Consider the following 13970-nt stretch of genomic DNA (forward strand, 5'->3'; position numbering starts at 1 on the left):
ACTGTTCTAATCTTCAGAGAAGTGAACTAGGTAAGCAAGTTCTCTGCGTTCTACAGCAATCCATTTCAAATATACCACAAAGTAACTCAATTCCTTTAAGATTCCAGGCTCACCACCCCCACTTCAATGGAGAGAGTCACAGTGCACATACCAGAAAGGAGCAAGGTCAACTACCAGGGTTTCAGAACTAAGAGCCATGAACTGTTTTGAGGGCTGTGGAATTAATCTGTGGGCAGAGAAGAGACCAACATTTTTCTAATGCCACAGACCAGAACACAGTGCATCACAAGTAGAAAGGAGAAGCAGTGGTTCCAGAAACTGTCATGTACACAGTCACATCAGGGGGTGTGTGGTGGATGTACTGGGTCCCAGTATAAAAGAGTTTTTTCCTGTGGCAGCAATCAAAGTTTGGGATACATACTATTTCTAGTGCCTCTGCATCTCTGGAATGATGTATCTCCAGTTATAAAGATACTAGCATTTTGGCTTATACTGCACTCTTGAGTGTGACCAGCAGGAATCAGTTCACCAGGACCTTCAGAGCCAAGAACAGGCCTAGAGCTTCTGCAACCCGGTTCACAGCCTGGAAACTGAGCGCCGAGGAGTTCCTACTTCTACTGCTGCCGCTTCTCAAGGAAATTTTCTATATACACAACAAACTAGAAATGGTATTTTTTTTGAAAAGGGATAAGCTACTCAGTTTTCATCGTTTTGTTTTTATTCAGTTTGCTCCAAGGGCAAAATCAATAGTAACTGTGATCACAAACATTATTTTGATTGGCTCACAAGCCTGATCAGTAAAACCTGAAAAACAGAAAATGTTACACAAGTTGCAAATAAAGTACTCCTGGAGCTGACTGACATGATAGCAAGAGGAAATCATATAAATGCAACAGGTGTTAACATTTACAACAGTACTTGTAACCCACTCACTTCTAGACAATTCGGAGACCCTGTTGCAAACCCTTCGTGTGTCACTGCCAATCTCCTTTGACATGAAATGTGACTTTACAAGACTCCTCCCAGACCTTACTCTTGCTGCACCTGAGTGGTTCCTATTCCTACGGCGCTGGCGTATGCTGTCAGGATCTCCACTATCTGCTTCGTTTCTAGGGTCATTCGGGCTTCCTTCAGCCAGTCCTGGGCCACTCGTCTGGACTCTCCTTTCAGCTGATTGACAAACTTTGCGGCCAGCTCCAGGTCACCATGCTCAATGCAATAGGAGGCATAGGACAGTAACTTAAATGTGCTTGTATCCTCCGGGCAGAGCTCTGCTGGTGGCTTCAGCTGCTGAGGTGGGAACAGGAGCAGGGACTGTAGGTAGGAGAGGAAGTACTGGTATAAGCTATTTCTGGTCTCATCGATCATGGCTACCCTGCGGGCCAGTTTCTGGACAGCATGGAAACGGACTCTAAGGGTCTCTTCGCTGTACACCCCACGGGTCAGGGACTCTGGAGGGAGGGCTGCAGTTAGAGCCTGGGCAAATTCGCTATCGGAACAGTTGACTCTGATGGCCTCAACTGCGCTACCCAGGGGAACAGTGGGCAGGTCTGCAGACGCTGTCTTCATGCGGAACTTCAGTGCCTCCACTGAGAGCCAGAGCTGGTGGGCTTTTCTCGCCTCTTCTTCAGCAACTGCGTGACCTATAAAAAAAGGCAGACAGACTTTTTTCCTCCACCTGACTACATGTCCTTCTCATACGTGCAGAGAATTCATGCCCCTTCCACAAGCTAAATCCACACAAGGGGAAGATGGGGTTAGAGAGAGCCTCTTCCAAGCCTACCCCACCAGTTATTTCTGGTGTGTTGTTTCCTGGCTGGCCTCTTCACATGAGGCAACAAAGCTCGACATAATTTGATGAAGACTTGTTTCTACTAAAGCCATGGAAAACGCCGGGAGGATGGATGTGAACCGGTAAGTCTCCCTTCCTTCTTCCTGTGACATCTAGGACAATGTATGGTATCTAATTCAGATATATTTATCTTTAGAAATGTTTGAGAAAGAAACGTGGTATTTAAACTAGGCTAAGACTTATACTAAGGTCATCAGAAACTTCCTGCGAAGGAATAAAAGACTACTGGATCTTGCAATTTCTGAGTACTTAGCTTATTGCTTTGTTTACCTGACCAAAAAAGATTCCACCACATCCCAAAGAAACCCATTTTATTAATAGCATCCTCACCATCAGGACATTTCCCTTTCCGTGAGGCACGTGGAGGCTCCTGCGTAACGCCTGTCGCCTGTCCACTTGGTGGGTGGGTGGTGGAGGCAGCTACCTGGGCGCCCGCGGGCAGCCCTCCACAGCAGGGCTGGAGGGCCAGCACCCTGACCGTCCCTCCCAGCTCGGGGCCACATAAGATGCAACCAACGTGTGCTGGGTCAAGTGCCTAGTGAATGGTGACCTCATGCCGCTCACACAAGGAGTAAAACTACAAGTTATTCAGGTTTAATTTTTAGATGCTGTTAAATTTCTTCTCACATCTCTCTATACTCCAAACATATCAAATCTGGGGCTAATGTTTTAAGAAATGAATAAAATGTATTAGAACGGCTTCGGCATCTTTATTCCCTACTGACAGCGCGTGTATATCATTATCCATATAACAGGAAACTACCCTAAGAAGCAAGACTGAATGGAGTTAGCTGTAAGAGGTCCAGGTGCTTACTGTGCACAGCCTGCTCGATTCCTCTCAGTCTGGCATAGGCGGTGTTTATATCCAGAGTAAAGTTGTCAACTTGCTCTTGACTGAGACGACGGAACTGTAATTCTTGTTCAGCGAGTTTCTCAGACAGGTCCTGAAATGACAAATAGTGCACAGAAGAAAGTGATGCTACCTCAATACACGTCACTTATCAGGCCACTAAGTCTTCCAGCAACTGATGCCCCCAAAGCAAAGAGGGCCTGGAACATCTCGAAACAGGGGTCATGAACTCCTACATCACGTGTAAGGTTTCAAAACTTCCTAAAGCTTATATCTGATATTTAATCTTCTACAAATTCACTGGTGGAACCTAATATTAGAGGAAGCAGACCAGGAGAAGAAAGAAGTCTGTTAAAATGAGAAAATGACAGCTTGAGAAAATAAAGTAACTGTATGGCCACCCAAACATTAGATTAAATTATATTCAACATCTTCTACTGAAAGAGTTCATTTTTCTCAGAAAAATACTCATCAAATAGAATTTAAAGTACTACACCTTTTCATATTGGCATAAATTTCAATTTTCTGAAAGATTTCCTTACTTGGAAAACCTCATTCCATTCTTGTGAGACAAAATAATAAGTTAATATTATTATATATAAATGACTTGCTGAGTAGAAACTAATTATGATTAAAGGTATCCTGATGATTTGCTGGGATTTCCAAACTTAACCTTTCTGGAATGCTTCCTCAGATATAAAAGCCTGAGAACTACCACATAATCCACAGCAGTTTGTGGAGATAAAGCTGGAGATACATGTGTTAAGTATTACTACCTATACTCCTGAAACCCCTTATACAACCCTCCTTAAAGCTCTGAAGGCTCCAAATGACTAGGACATAGACACGAAACACATCTGCTCAACAGCACACAGGTACACCTTAATGTAAGAAGGAGCAGATTTGCATACATACAAAAGCCCCCTCCACCAAGGATACACACCAATAGACATCTTTCCCCATCCTTCCATACCCTCCGACAGAATGACGTGGAGCACATCAGAAGGAAAGCAGAGACCGTTTATAACGTAAAGGGGAAAAGGAGGTCGAAGTGGAGTCGATGCTTTACAACAGGTCCTCACCTGCTCAAACTCATATTTCAGTTCCTGCTCTTGGACCCGAAGGACATCTCGTAAGTGATCGGTGTGGGCAGCAGCCTGTCGGCGAAGCTGGGTTCTCATTTCATTCTCCATGGCATCTCTGACTTCCTCTACCTGTGAAGCCAAGCACAGTAATGAGGAGTTCTCAATTCCCACGTATGCTTTTAGCAAAAGAAAAAGACTAGTGACCACGATGATGGCAGCTTCCATGTCCACAGCCCTTACGATGGGCCGTGCATGTGAACACATTCTTATTTCAAATTCTCATATGAATCAGAAAGCTCCATGTTGGAAGGCAATTCAAACAAGATCACACAGCTGGGTCAAATCAGACTTCAAACAGGGGTCTCTCTGACCCCCAAATGTGTGTTTCTTCCATATCACCAGGCTGCCTGCTATACAAAGCAAACACTGTCATTTCCTGAATCATGCACTCCCCTGAGAATTAAGAAATCCAAGATCAGGGCTTCCTAGGTGGCGCAGTGGTTAAGAATCCACCTGCCAATGCAGAGGACACAGGTTCGATCCCTGCTCCAGGAAGATCCCACATGCCGTGGAGCAACTGAGCCCGTGCGCCAGAAAAAAAAAAAAAAAAAGAAATCCAAGATCATAGAAAAAAAATAACTACAAAGACCTGGGATCAAACACAGCTTCACCACAACCATCTGTGTGACCTCAGGAAAATTATTCTTCTAAGTCTCCATTTTCTCATCTGTGAATGAGGCCTACCGTGCAGAACTGTTAAGAAAATTAACAAACATCTGGCAGTTACTGAACACTTTCTCTCAACAAAAAAAGCTGCTCTGAAACTGCTTATTTTAATATGAATTTAGATTCAACACAGGCCAAATCAAGCCAAAACTATGAAAAGCCTATCATGTTTGGCCTAACAATGAGCCATGGGTCATATTACAAATTATTTAACACTAATTACCTGGAATTCATAACTTACTTCTTCTCAAAAACGATATAGTTAATGAATGAATCCATTCAGTCAGTGCATAAATATTTATGAAGTGCCAGCCCTGTACCAGGCAGCGCCTACTATAAGCTTGGATGCAATGGTGCGCAAGGCAGACACACATCTTGCTCTTTTAGGATATACATTTCAAGAGAGGAATCAGGACAGGCAAAATGGACATCACAGTCTGTGGTACTTGTTTTTAAGAAAGTAAACAAAGCAATATGAGAGAAAGTAATACAGAGGCTCTATTTTAGATTGAAGGGAATAGTAGAGGGCTACCGCAGGGCAAAAGATGTAGTCAAGGCACCAAAACAACAATAACAACAACAAAACCCAGGGTACCGGGTAAATAAGGGAAATAAGGGAAGCCTGGCTCATAGCAAATCAGAGTGAGATCAAGGGCCTTTTTTGATATAAGTTAAGAATTTGGATTTTATATTAAATACAGTGGGCAGTCAATGGAGAATTTTCAGCAGCACACTGTCTGATGAGAATACATTCTATAAGGACCACTTGCCTGTGTAAATAGAAAGATGTGTATGCAAACAGGGAACCTGTTAAAATGATACTCTGGACTAAGGTGGTGGTGACTGACAGAGAGAAGTGGAGAGTTTTGTTAGTTACTCTGGATGCAGAGCTGGCAGACTCTGCCAATGGCCTGGAACCAAAGTTGATGGAGAAACAACTAACTGAGCACCATTTCTGGCTTGATCGACTGAGAGGATGGAGGTTTAGAGAGAAACGAGCTGAGGGGCTGGGAGACAGGAGGGAGAGAATCAAGAAATCTGTTTTGAATGTGCTGCGTTTGAAACGACCACTGGAAATCCAGCTGCAGACATCAGGCTGGACAGCCCCTGAAGCCAAGCCAGAGGTCAGAGCCAGCAATATAAATGCCAGTGACAGACGGAACTCAAAGTTCAAGGCCACACGAACAGCACCTGGAGGCAGCTTAGAGGGAAAGAAGGTTTCAGAGCAATGCCAGTGCGTACCTACATCTGAGAGGCTGAGTAAAGGAGGCCAAGGAGTGTCAGCAAGGTGGGGGAAAGGCCAGCAGAGTGTGGTGCCTGGCAGCCTAGGGAAGAAAGCGCTTCAAGGCGGAGGGAGTGCTCACTGTGCTGCTGAGAAGACATGAAGGCAGGATGAGTAGTCAGGTTCCCAGATCAGCCTGTAGACGACTGCTGAATACACAATGGGCCCAGACAGAAGACCACAGTACAGCTATCTCATCCACGCTTAACAACAAACTACTCAGTAACACTCGCGGAGAATAATATACTCAGAACCCAACAGAGATTCCTTCCGCACTGCTTAAGGGGACAGAGGCTCCACCGGAAAAAGACAAGCTAGATGATCCCGGGTGCCAGCAGCTCGTTACCTTCTTACACCTCTGCGCGACATACAGGCTCTCTGCTAAACCAGTCCCTTCCTGGAAGCTCTGACTAGAACAAGGGCCAAAGCTCCATTCAAGAGGTAAGCTGGCCTGACCTACAGCTAGTCAGTGTCTGCTGGTATTACCGCTAGAAGTAGATAATCAAGATTCACTTAAACGTCAGGCGATTTTACTCATTTCTTTACCTTTCTGTCCTGTTCAGCCTGTATCTCACTTCTATGATGTTCTAATGCTTTTGCTACTGCAGAGTCAAAGGCCCGCTTTTCCTCCAGCTTCTGTTTCTCCAAGGCTAAGGCAATGTGCTGCTTCTCCGTGGCTTTCTGTTCAGCCAGCGCTCTGTTCAGCTGGTCGATGCGGCGATGTGCGTGAGCAATCAGGGAGTTCAGGTCGTCGGCGGACAGCCTATCAGCTGAACAGAAAACCCCGTGAAAATGTTAATGATTTCGCCAAAAGCATACATCTACAAGGTAACTTGCCTCAATTGATTGTAATTTAATTTTAACAGCTAGGAAGAAAAGCCAAGAGGAGCTGACATTTAAAAAGAGATGGAGAGTCTATAGTGTAATCAGAAATTCACGGCTCATGGGCAGCAGCTAGACGTTTTCAATCCCAAGCAAAATTCAGGGAGGCCTTCAAGTACAGAATCAGTTCTTTTCTAGGAACCCAAATCAGGAGCACTTCCAGTCTGAACTAATCATAAGTTGACTTTATACCTCACCATAATTTTGCCTCTAAGGACAAAGCTTACATACAACAACCACTTCTACATTTTCTTTCATGCATAACTATGATCAGTCATAACAGGGATCCAATTAAAGATTCTTTTCTGCTAAAACTTGAATCAAATTCAAATTCTCTCAGACTTTTGCCTAATAAGAGTCATATTTTTTCTTACACAGATAATATTATCCAGGACAGTAACCTACAGTCAGAGCTGTCCATCAGAATCATTTGTAGATCTTTTTAAAATAATCATACCCAAAGATTCTGATTCTGAAGGGTTTTTTTTTCCTTTCCCCAATCTCATACTCCAAAAGCGTTCTGATATATTATCACGGGTTAAGAAAGATGGCTCTAACAGCAAAGTAAAGCATATGGGAAATACTATATGATAAATGTCTCAATTCCACAATAAGTAGATTAAAAAGCAAAAAACAAAGTGAGGATAAGAAATTTATTGGCCAAATTCAACATGTGTAGATCCTTTTGCTACTGATTTGAAAAACTAAAAAAACATTCTCTACAGTGATTGGGAATATTTGAATACGGAAGAGACATTCGACAACATTAGGAATTATTGTTGAGTGTGACAATGGTATGGTGATTACATTTTTTAAAAAACATACTGAACGTTTTACCAGTGAAAGAACATGATGTTTGGGATCTGCTTCAACATACACTGTGGGACTAACTGAGACAAAGGCAGGCATGTGTGATAACTGCTGAAGTTGGGTCATAGGGCCACAGGCATTCACTATAGTTTTCTTCTTACCTTTTAATGTTTGAAATTTTACAAAATAAAAACTTAAATATATATATATCTATCACACCTACAGGTTTCCAATCACATGGTAAAACCATTTTTGTTCCTGAGAGCACACAGATGACAAAAATATCCACATCAGATTTATCACATGCAATACAACCTACATCATATTAATTTAGACAGCTCAGTATAAGGATCATAGGCAAAACAAATCTGAAAACCTACATGATGTATGATTCCAACTACATGACATTCTGGAAAAGGTGAAACTACAGCAACAATAAAAAGATGAATGGTTGCTAAGGACTAGGGGGTTGGGGAGAGATAAACAGGTGGAGCACAGAGGACTTCTAGTGCACTGGAAATCCTCTCTACGATATCATAATGCTGCATGTACGTCAATATGTATTTGTCCAAACCCATAGGATGTACAACACTAAGAGTGAATCATAATGCAAACTGTGCACTGGGTGATTCTGAAGTCATGTAGGTTCATCAACTGTAACAAACGCACCACTCTGACGGGTGATGTTGATAACAGGAGGTTATGCATGTGTGGGGGCAGAGGGTCACAGGTTATCTCTGTACACTTTCCTCAACTTTACTGTGAACCTTAAACAGCTCTAAAAAATAAAAGTCTTGATTAAAAAAAAAAAGAATCATAGGCAAAACAAAAAGACTTAAGTCTTTTAAGACTCAAAACAGAAGCCTTTAAACATAAAATATGCATAATTACTCACCTAGGTCAGAAATACCTATAAAGGAAAGAAACAACAGTTTGAAAAAAAGAAAGTACATGTTTCAGTTATTAATCATTAAATAGGAATATCCAAAAGAAAACAAGAAGGAACCAGAAGCTAGCAGTAGAAAAAGCATATTTTAGTACTGGAAAACAAAACGATGAATTTATTTCCTAAAATTTTTTTAAAGGATCACAGAACAGTATAAATCAAAGTAAACTGTAACATTTCAGGAAATAACAAAATCAGTGATATTAAATCTTGGTTTCTGGGGACTCATCTCTTAACTATTTTTGTAAACCAATTAACTTGGTTCTCACATGGAAACTACAATTCTTATTTATCACCGCCTCCTCCAAATTTGCATCAGCTCGTAGACTGTTTCAGGAAGTCATGGTCCTGACTGTGTTCTCAATACCAGGCCTCTCCTAATACTGCAAATACTTACAAAATTAATCTTTCTTCTTTGCAAATCTGAAAACAGTGAAGTAATTAAATTTGTGTTTAACCTGTACAAATGAAGCTAAGAGCTATGGCTGCCTGACGGGCCGGCAGGGAAGGAAGAATAACGTTCTGAAGAGTCTGGGTGACGCTCCTGACAGTGGTCACAAGCACCCCTGTGTGCACGCCTGACAGGGCGGAGCGGGGGCAGGCAGCTGCCGCCCGTCTCCCGCGGCTCCGGACAAGCGTCTTAACATCCTGGGCATGACCCTTGAATTCGACAAGTTCTAAGACAAGTTATTTTTCATCCAAAATGGCTCTAAAAGTCAATGACTTAACCTGGTATTCAACCAAAGAAACCGGGATCTGTCCCAATGCTGCAGGAAAAACTGACAAAGGTGGATGAGGTAAGAGATCAATATGGCACTTGCATATGGCTACACACACTAGCCTGTTAGCAGCAAAGGAAACAGATGTCTCTCGGGAATACTGACAACCTACAAACTGCGCTCCATTCTCTCATCCTGACAACACCCACAAGCACACTTTGTAGTGGTTCCTCCTCCCTCCCCCCACAGCGGTACCCGCTATCAGAATATAGTGTTTATTCATTTTGTTATAATTTACATACGTATGCATCCTTAAACAATATATGGTTTCATTTTGCATGTTCTTAAGCCTCATGTATTCTACATATTCCTCTGCAAGAATATGTTGTTTGTTTTCCTTAACATTCATGTTTGAGAGAGATGGTCTGGGTCACTCATTTGCACCGGCATATGGGAGGCATTTAACCGTCTCTGATTTTTTTGCTCTTACAAACAGTGCTGGTATAAACATTGTAACGCAGCTCCCTGAGCACCTGTGTGAGTCTTGCTGAGTGCACACCTAGGAGCTGAACTGCTGGATCAGGGAGTGTATACAGCATCAATGTCACTAGATGTAAGCTATGGTTCAACAAACCAACTGCTGAATGATCACCTCTAAGTCTCTTTCCTAGTCTTCATTTTCAGTGCCCTGGGCACACACTTACTGGCCTGTATCACTTCACCCTCAGATTACCCCAGCAGCTTTGAATAACTTCCTTACCCTGAGGCATCCCTCCCTTCCTCGGACTCACTCTCAATCTCATAAAAATGAATTTTCTGGGACTTCCCTGGTTGCACAGTGGTTAGAACTCTAAGCTCCCAATGCAGGGGGCCTGGGTTTGGTCCCTGGTCAGGGAACTAGATCCCACATGCATGCTGCAACTAAGAGTCTGCATGCAGCAACTAAGACCCGGCACAACCAAATAAATAAATAAATAAATAAATATTTTTTTAAAATGAATTTTCCTACGTATTACAGCCACATCACTCCTCTTCTCAAAAGCCCAAAAGGGCATCCTATGCTGTCAATAGAAATCAGTCAGACAGAGAACAGTAAGGCTAGTGGATAAGAATGAAATCTTGGCTCTAGCTCCAACCTTGAACAAATTACTTAAGCCTTCTGTGTCTCAGTTTTCTCATCTATAAAGTGGGCATAATAAAACTTACCTCAAAGGACTGTTAAGAACTTTAAATAAGTTAATAAATATGAAGCTCTCAGAACACAGTGTAGACATAAAATAATGCTCAACAGTGTTACCCATGACACTGTGCTCAGCTATAGAGAACACAGAAAAAGTACCAGACAGATGAATATCACCAGGGTATTTATAATTTAGGGAAATAAGACTACTAAGAGAAAAATAACTGATAACACAAATCAGTACTGATGAGCTTGGTACAGGTCTTAAAAGAGTTCAGATTTTGGAAGCGAGGACATCTACTGAGGGCTGAGGTAATCACGGGAAGAAGTCACAGTCTCCAGGGGGACACAAGATATCAGTAACACTGGCAGAAAAACGCTGCAGCTGTGGGCAGGGTTGGGAGGAAAACTTCAGCAGGTGCCACCTATACCTTCCAATCTATTTTAAAAATAATAAATTAAATAGAGGTTGCCCTCCTTCCCTTAAAACATAATCCAGAGATCACACTGCAGGGCACTTTCCCTTCCTATATGACGGTACCTCTTTGTTGGAGGAGCTGTTCTGTGCACTGTAGGATGTTTAGTAGCATCTCTGGCCTCAACCCACTAGATGACAGAAGAACCCCCAATGTGACAAATAAATCTGTCTCCAGACACTGCCAAATGTTCTCGGGGGCAAAAATGCCCTGAGTTGAGAACACCTGCTTTAGTGTTTTCATGCTTTACAACAGACATTTTTTATATCAGCCAAAAAAATTTTTTTATAAGCTAAAAACTTCACAGGCTGGCACAGAAAATGGTAGGATTTAGCCTACTGGGAAGACCAAAGACAAGTATTTTAGATAAGAGAATGCAAATTCCTAGGGACAACACTCATAACTAACTCTGCACAGGCAAAGCCTGACCTGCCTCTCAACCTTATTTAATTTACTGCAGCCAACCTAGACTCCCTGCTATCTACCAATGTCATGGTTAAGCCAAGGGGCTTACACCCAATGGACAGAGATACACACACAACAAACAAAATACAGTGAGTATTTCAAAAGGATAAAATAAGGTGACGTGGTAGAGTGACCTGTGGAGGAGGATGGTCTGGGGTAATAACATCTGTCTCAGTTTAACCTCAATGAAGCCCACCTTTGAAAAATTCTGGTGAGGAAAATGGCGCAGATGTAGCTTCAGTGAGCCTGCTCAAGGACAGACTGTCCGCACCGTCCCCTTTGCTAGCCGCTCATCAGTTGAAACAAGTTTAAACAACAATATTCAAACAAGACTCACTGTTCCCAGACTGAACTTTGTTTCTCTGTTTAATTCCCTTACAAATCCTGCTTTCATTTTCTGCTTTGACAAGAATCTGATATCTATCTCCCTCTTAAGTAAGTCAACTACATTTAAATAAACCAACCATATGTCTGAGTTATTTTTTGACAGCCTTGACTCTACTTCCTGCCATTAAATCTCACTGGTTGGCCATGATGCAGTTAAAATTCCTACACTGTCTTTATTAATAACTTGAGCTCCTTAGCCCAGCCACGGTTCTGTGATGCAGCCTCGACACCTTCACCCCAGAGAGGCCTATAATACCAGTTCTTCACATGCTACCTGATGTCCAGTTTCTAACAGACTCTGGCACTTAAGAAGTTCTATTTTTATTTTGTTGACACTGGTAATCTCTGATTCTTATTACTCTCACAGCACTTCAAGGACATGTCACTATTCCTGAAATTACAATGTGTAATCGTTTAGCCATCAAAGTTCCCTGCAGCCTGAGCTATTTGCAAGTTGAAGGCCACACAGATTTCCTTTTCACCCAGCACCCCTGGGTGAGTTCTCAACCACAGGGTCGTCACAGAGCAGTCATAAGGTGTGCCTTAAGTAATTCATTATGAATATTTTTAAAGTACCAAAGGTTTTGAATAATTTTACATATATATAATATGCTAATAGAGGTTATAATGTCACTCTTGCTTAGATTCCAAATTACACTGGCTAAAACTTGTGTCCACCATGGCTAAATCAGATGTCACCTGTCACAGATGCAGCTGAAATAAAATGCTGAAAGCACTATACTGCACATCAGATGAGATATGCGCACTGGAGGGGTTTAGACTAGAGACTGGAGCTGAAGCAAGTTTAGATCAGTTGGTCAGTTGCTAAAAAAACAAAAAATGGGAAGTACCAACACTTCAGTTGTACTTACTCATCCCCTTCCACCCTGGCAAGACTTCCGGAGTAATACTGTCCAGCTCTCGTTTAAAGTCATCCCGGGCTTGGACCACCAGCTCATGATACTGAGACACAACCTTAGCCTCAGTCTGAGCTGCTTTAACCTGAACAGATACAAGGGGTATGTGATTAAAGTGAACAAAAAGTACTATAAACATTCCAGAAAACAGAAGTCATATTCATTTATTTATTTACATTTGATTGTGAATATATAAGCACTGTATAGAAAGAAATCTAAAGCTCAGAAAAAGGAATGCAAGTCTTGTCTTTGTTTGCTTCTCATTCTATGCAAATGCCATGGACAGGCCCTTTCCCATCTCACTGTGTCCCTGCCCCTCTTCTCTGGGTCATGGGAAACTACTCCCACAGATCACAAGTGCAGACAGAAGAGCTACTACAAAATGAGATTTCCATAAGTGGTAATGACCACGAGCAAATATCGACCCATTATAAAAAATACTTATAATACTCAACAATCCACTCTGTGTCCAAAGCAGGTTTTTAAAATTGGTTACAAATAATATTCTTTTCCAAGGAAAAGAGAGAAAGATGATAGGAATCTTATTATTTTCCTGAATTCTTAAAAATCCTTTGATGAAACAATTACATTTAACAATAAAAAATACTTGTAAAACATCTAAAAAACACACCTTTTGGACCACATTATCCAGATCAACTATCATGTTGTGAAGTTTCCCCTCTGCAGCAGTTATATGAGATTTGGCCCCAGCAACCTCTTCTTTCTTTGCATTTTCAATTACACTTTTCATCCTCTCTAACTCTTCTCTGGAAACCAATAAAACAAAACAAAGGTTTAGTATTAGTCCATAACAGCTTTATTAAAGAATCTGACAAACAACTGGTAAGTCTATGAAAAATTTAATTTGGAAAAAACTACTCAATGCTTTTTAAGTCAAGAGGCAGAGAAACTTTCCTCACCAACAACTGTAAACACCTTGATGAGAAGCTACATTTATAGAGTGGGCCAGATGAATAGCACGGTGTACAGGAAAACACACAGGCTTCAGAACCAAGCAGACTCGGATTCAGCTCCCAGACCAGCCTCTGCTTTGCTGCTCACCCTTGTAGAGGGAGTAGAGGTAACTCATGCTAAGGACCTTGCAAAGCGCCTGCTACATCAAGAGCACTCAATAAATGGCAGCTTTTGCAGAGATTAGGTTGTCTCCCCTGCCAATGGCAGCTTGAGGAAGGCCAAGGCAAGGGCAGAGGCCAAAGAGCTCACTGAGCAAACAGAGGAGTCCTCAGGAGCCCTCATGATTCAGGCTGGATGGACTACGGTCTACTCAACCACAAAACACAGACCTCAGAGCCCTGACTCACGGTCTACTGATGTGAGCATAATGCTTCAGTCTCCTAGAAGATGTGCTGGCTTTACTAGAAGGCTTCTCTTT

At 42.1% G+C, this 13970-nt stretch overlaps 1 protein-coding gene across 5 annotated transcripts in view; it reads right to left on the minus strand.

Moving 5' to 3' along the window:
• Window positions 1-700: 700 nt before the first annotated feature.
• Window positions 701-13970, minus strand: part of IMMT (inner membrane mitochondrial protein) — a 48424-nt gene continuing 35154 nt past the window's right edge. For 3 of the 5 annotated variants that reach the window (XM_057741693.1, XM_057741692.1, XM_057741691.1), the window contains exons 9-15: window positions 13209-13344; window positions 12533-12662; window positions 8383-8397; window positions 6342-6565; window positions 3785-3916; window positions 2667-2796; window positions 701-1643 (exon numbers count right to left, since the gene is read on the minus strand). In XM_057741693.1, the coding sequence (XP_057597676.1) occupies window positions 1030-1643; window positions 2667-2796; window positions 3785-3916; window positions 6342-6565; window positions 8383-8397; window positions 12533-12662; window positions 13209-13344 (1381 nt within the window). In that variant the 3' untranslated portion in view covers window positions 701-1029. Of the gene's footprint in view, window positions 1644-2666; window positions 2797-3784; window positions 3917-6341; window positions 6566-8382; window positions 8398-12518; window positions 12663-13208; window positions 13345-13970 lie in introns of those variants that run through there. The other 2 variants (XM_057741695.1, XM_057741694.1) reach the window with 1 other exon arrangement.

This window comes from Hippopotamus amphibius, chromosome 7, assembly GCF_030028045.1.
Source record: "Hippopotamus amphibius kiboko isolate mHipAmp2 chromosome 7, mHipAmp2.hap2, whole genome shotgun sequence".
Classification (NCBI taxonomy): Eukaryota; Metazoa; Chordata; class Mammalia; order Artiodactyla; family Hippopotamidae; genus Hippopotamus; species Hippopotamus amphibius.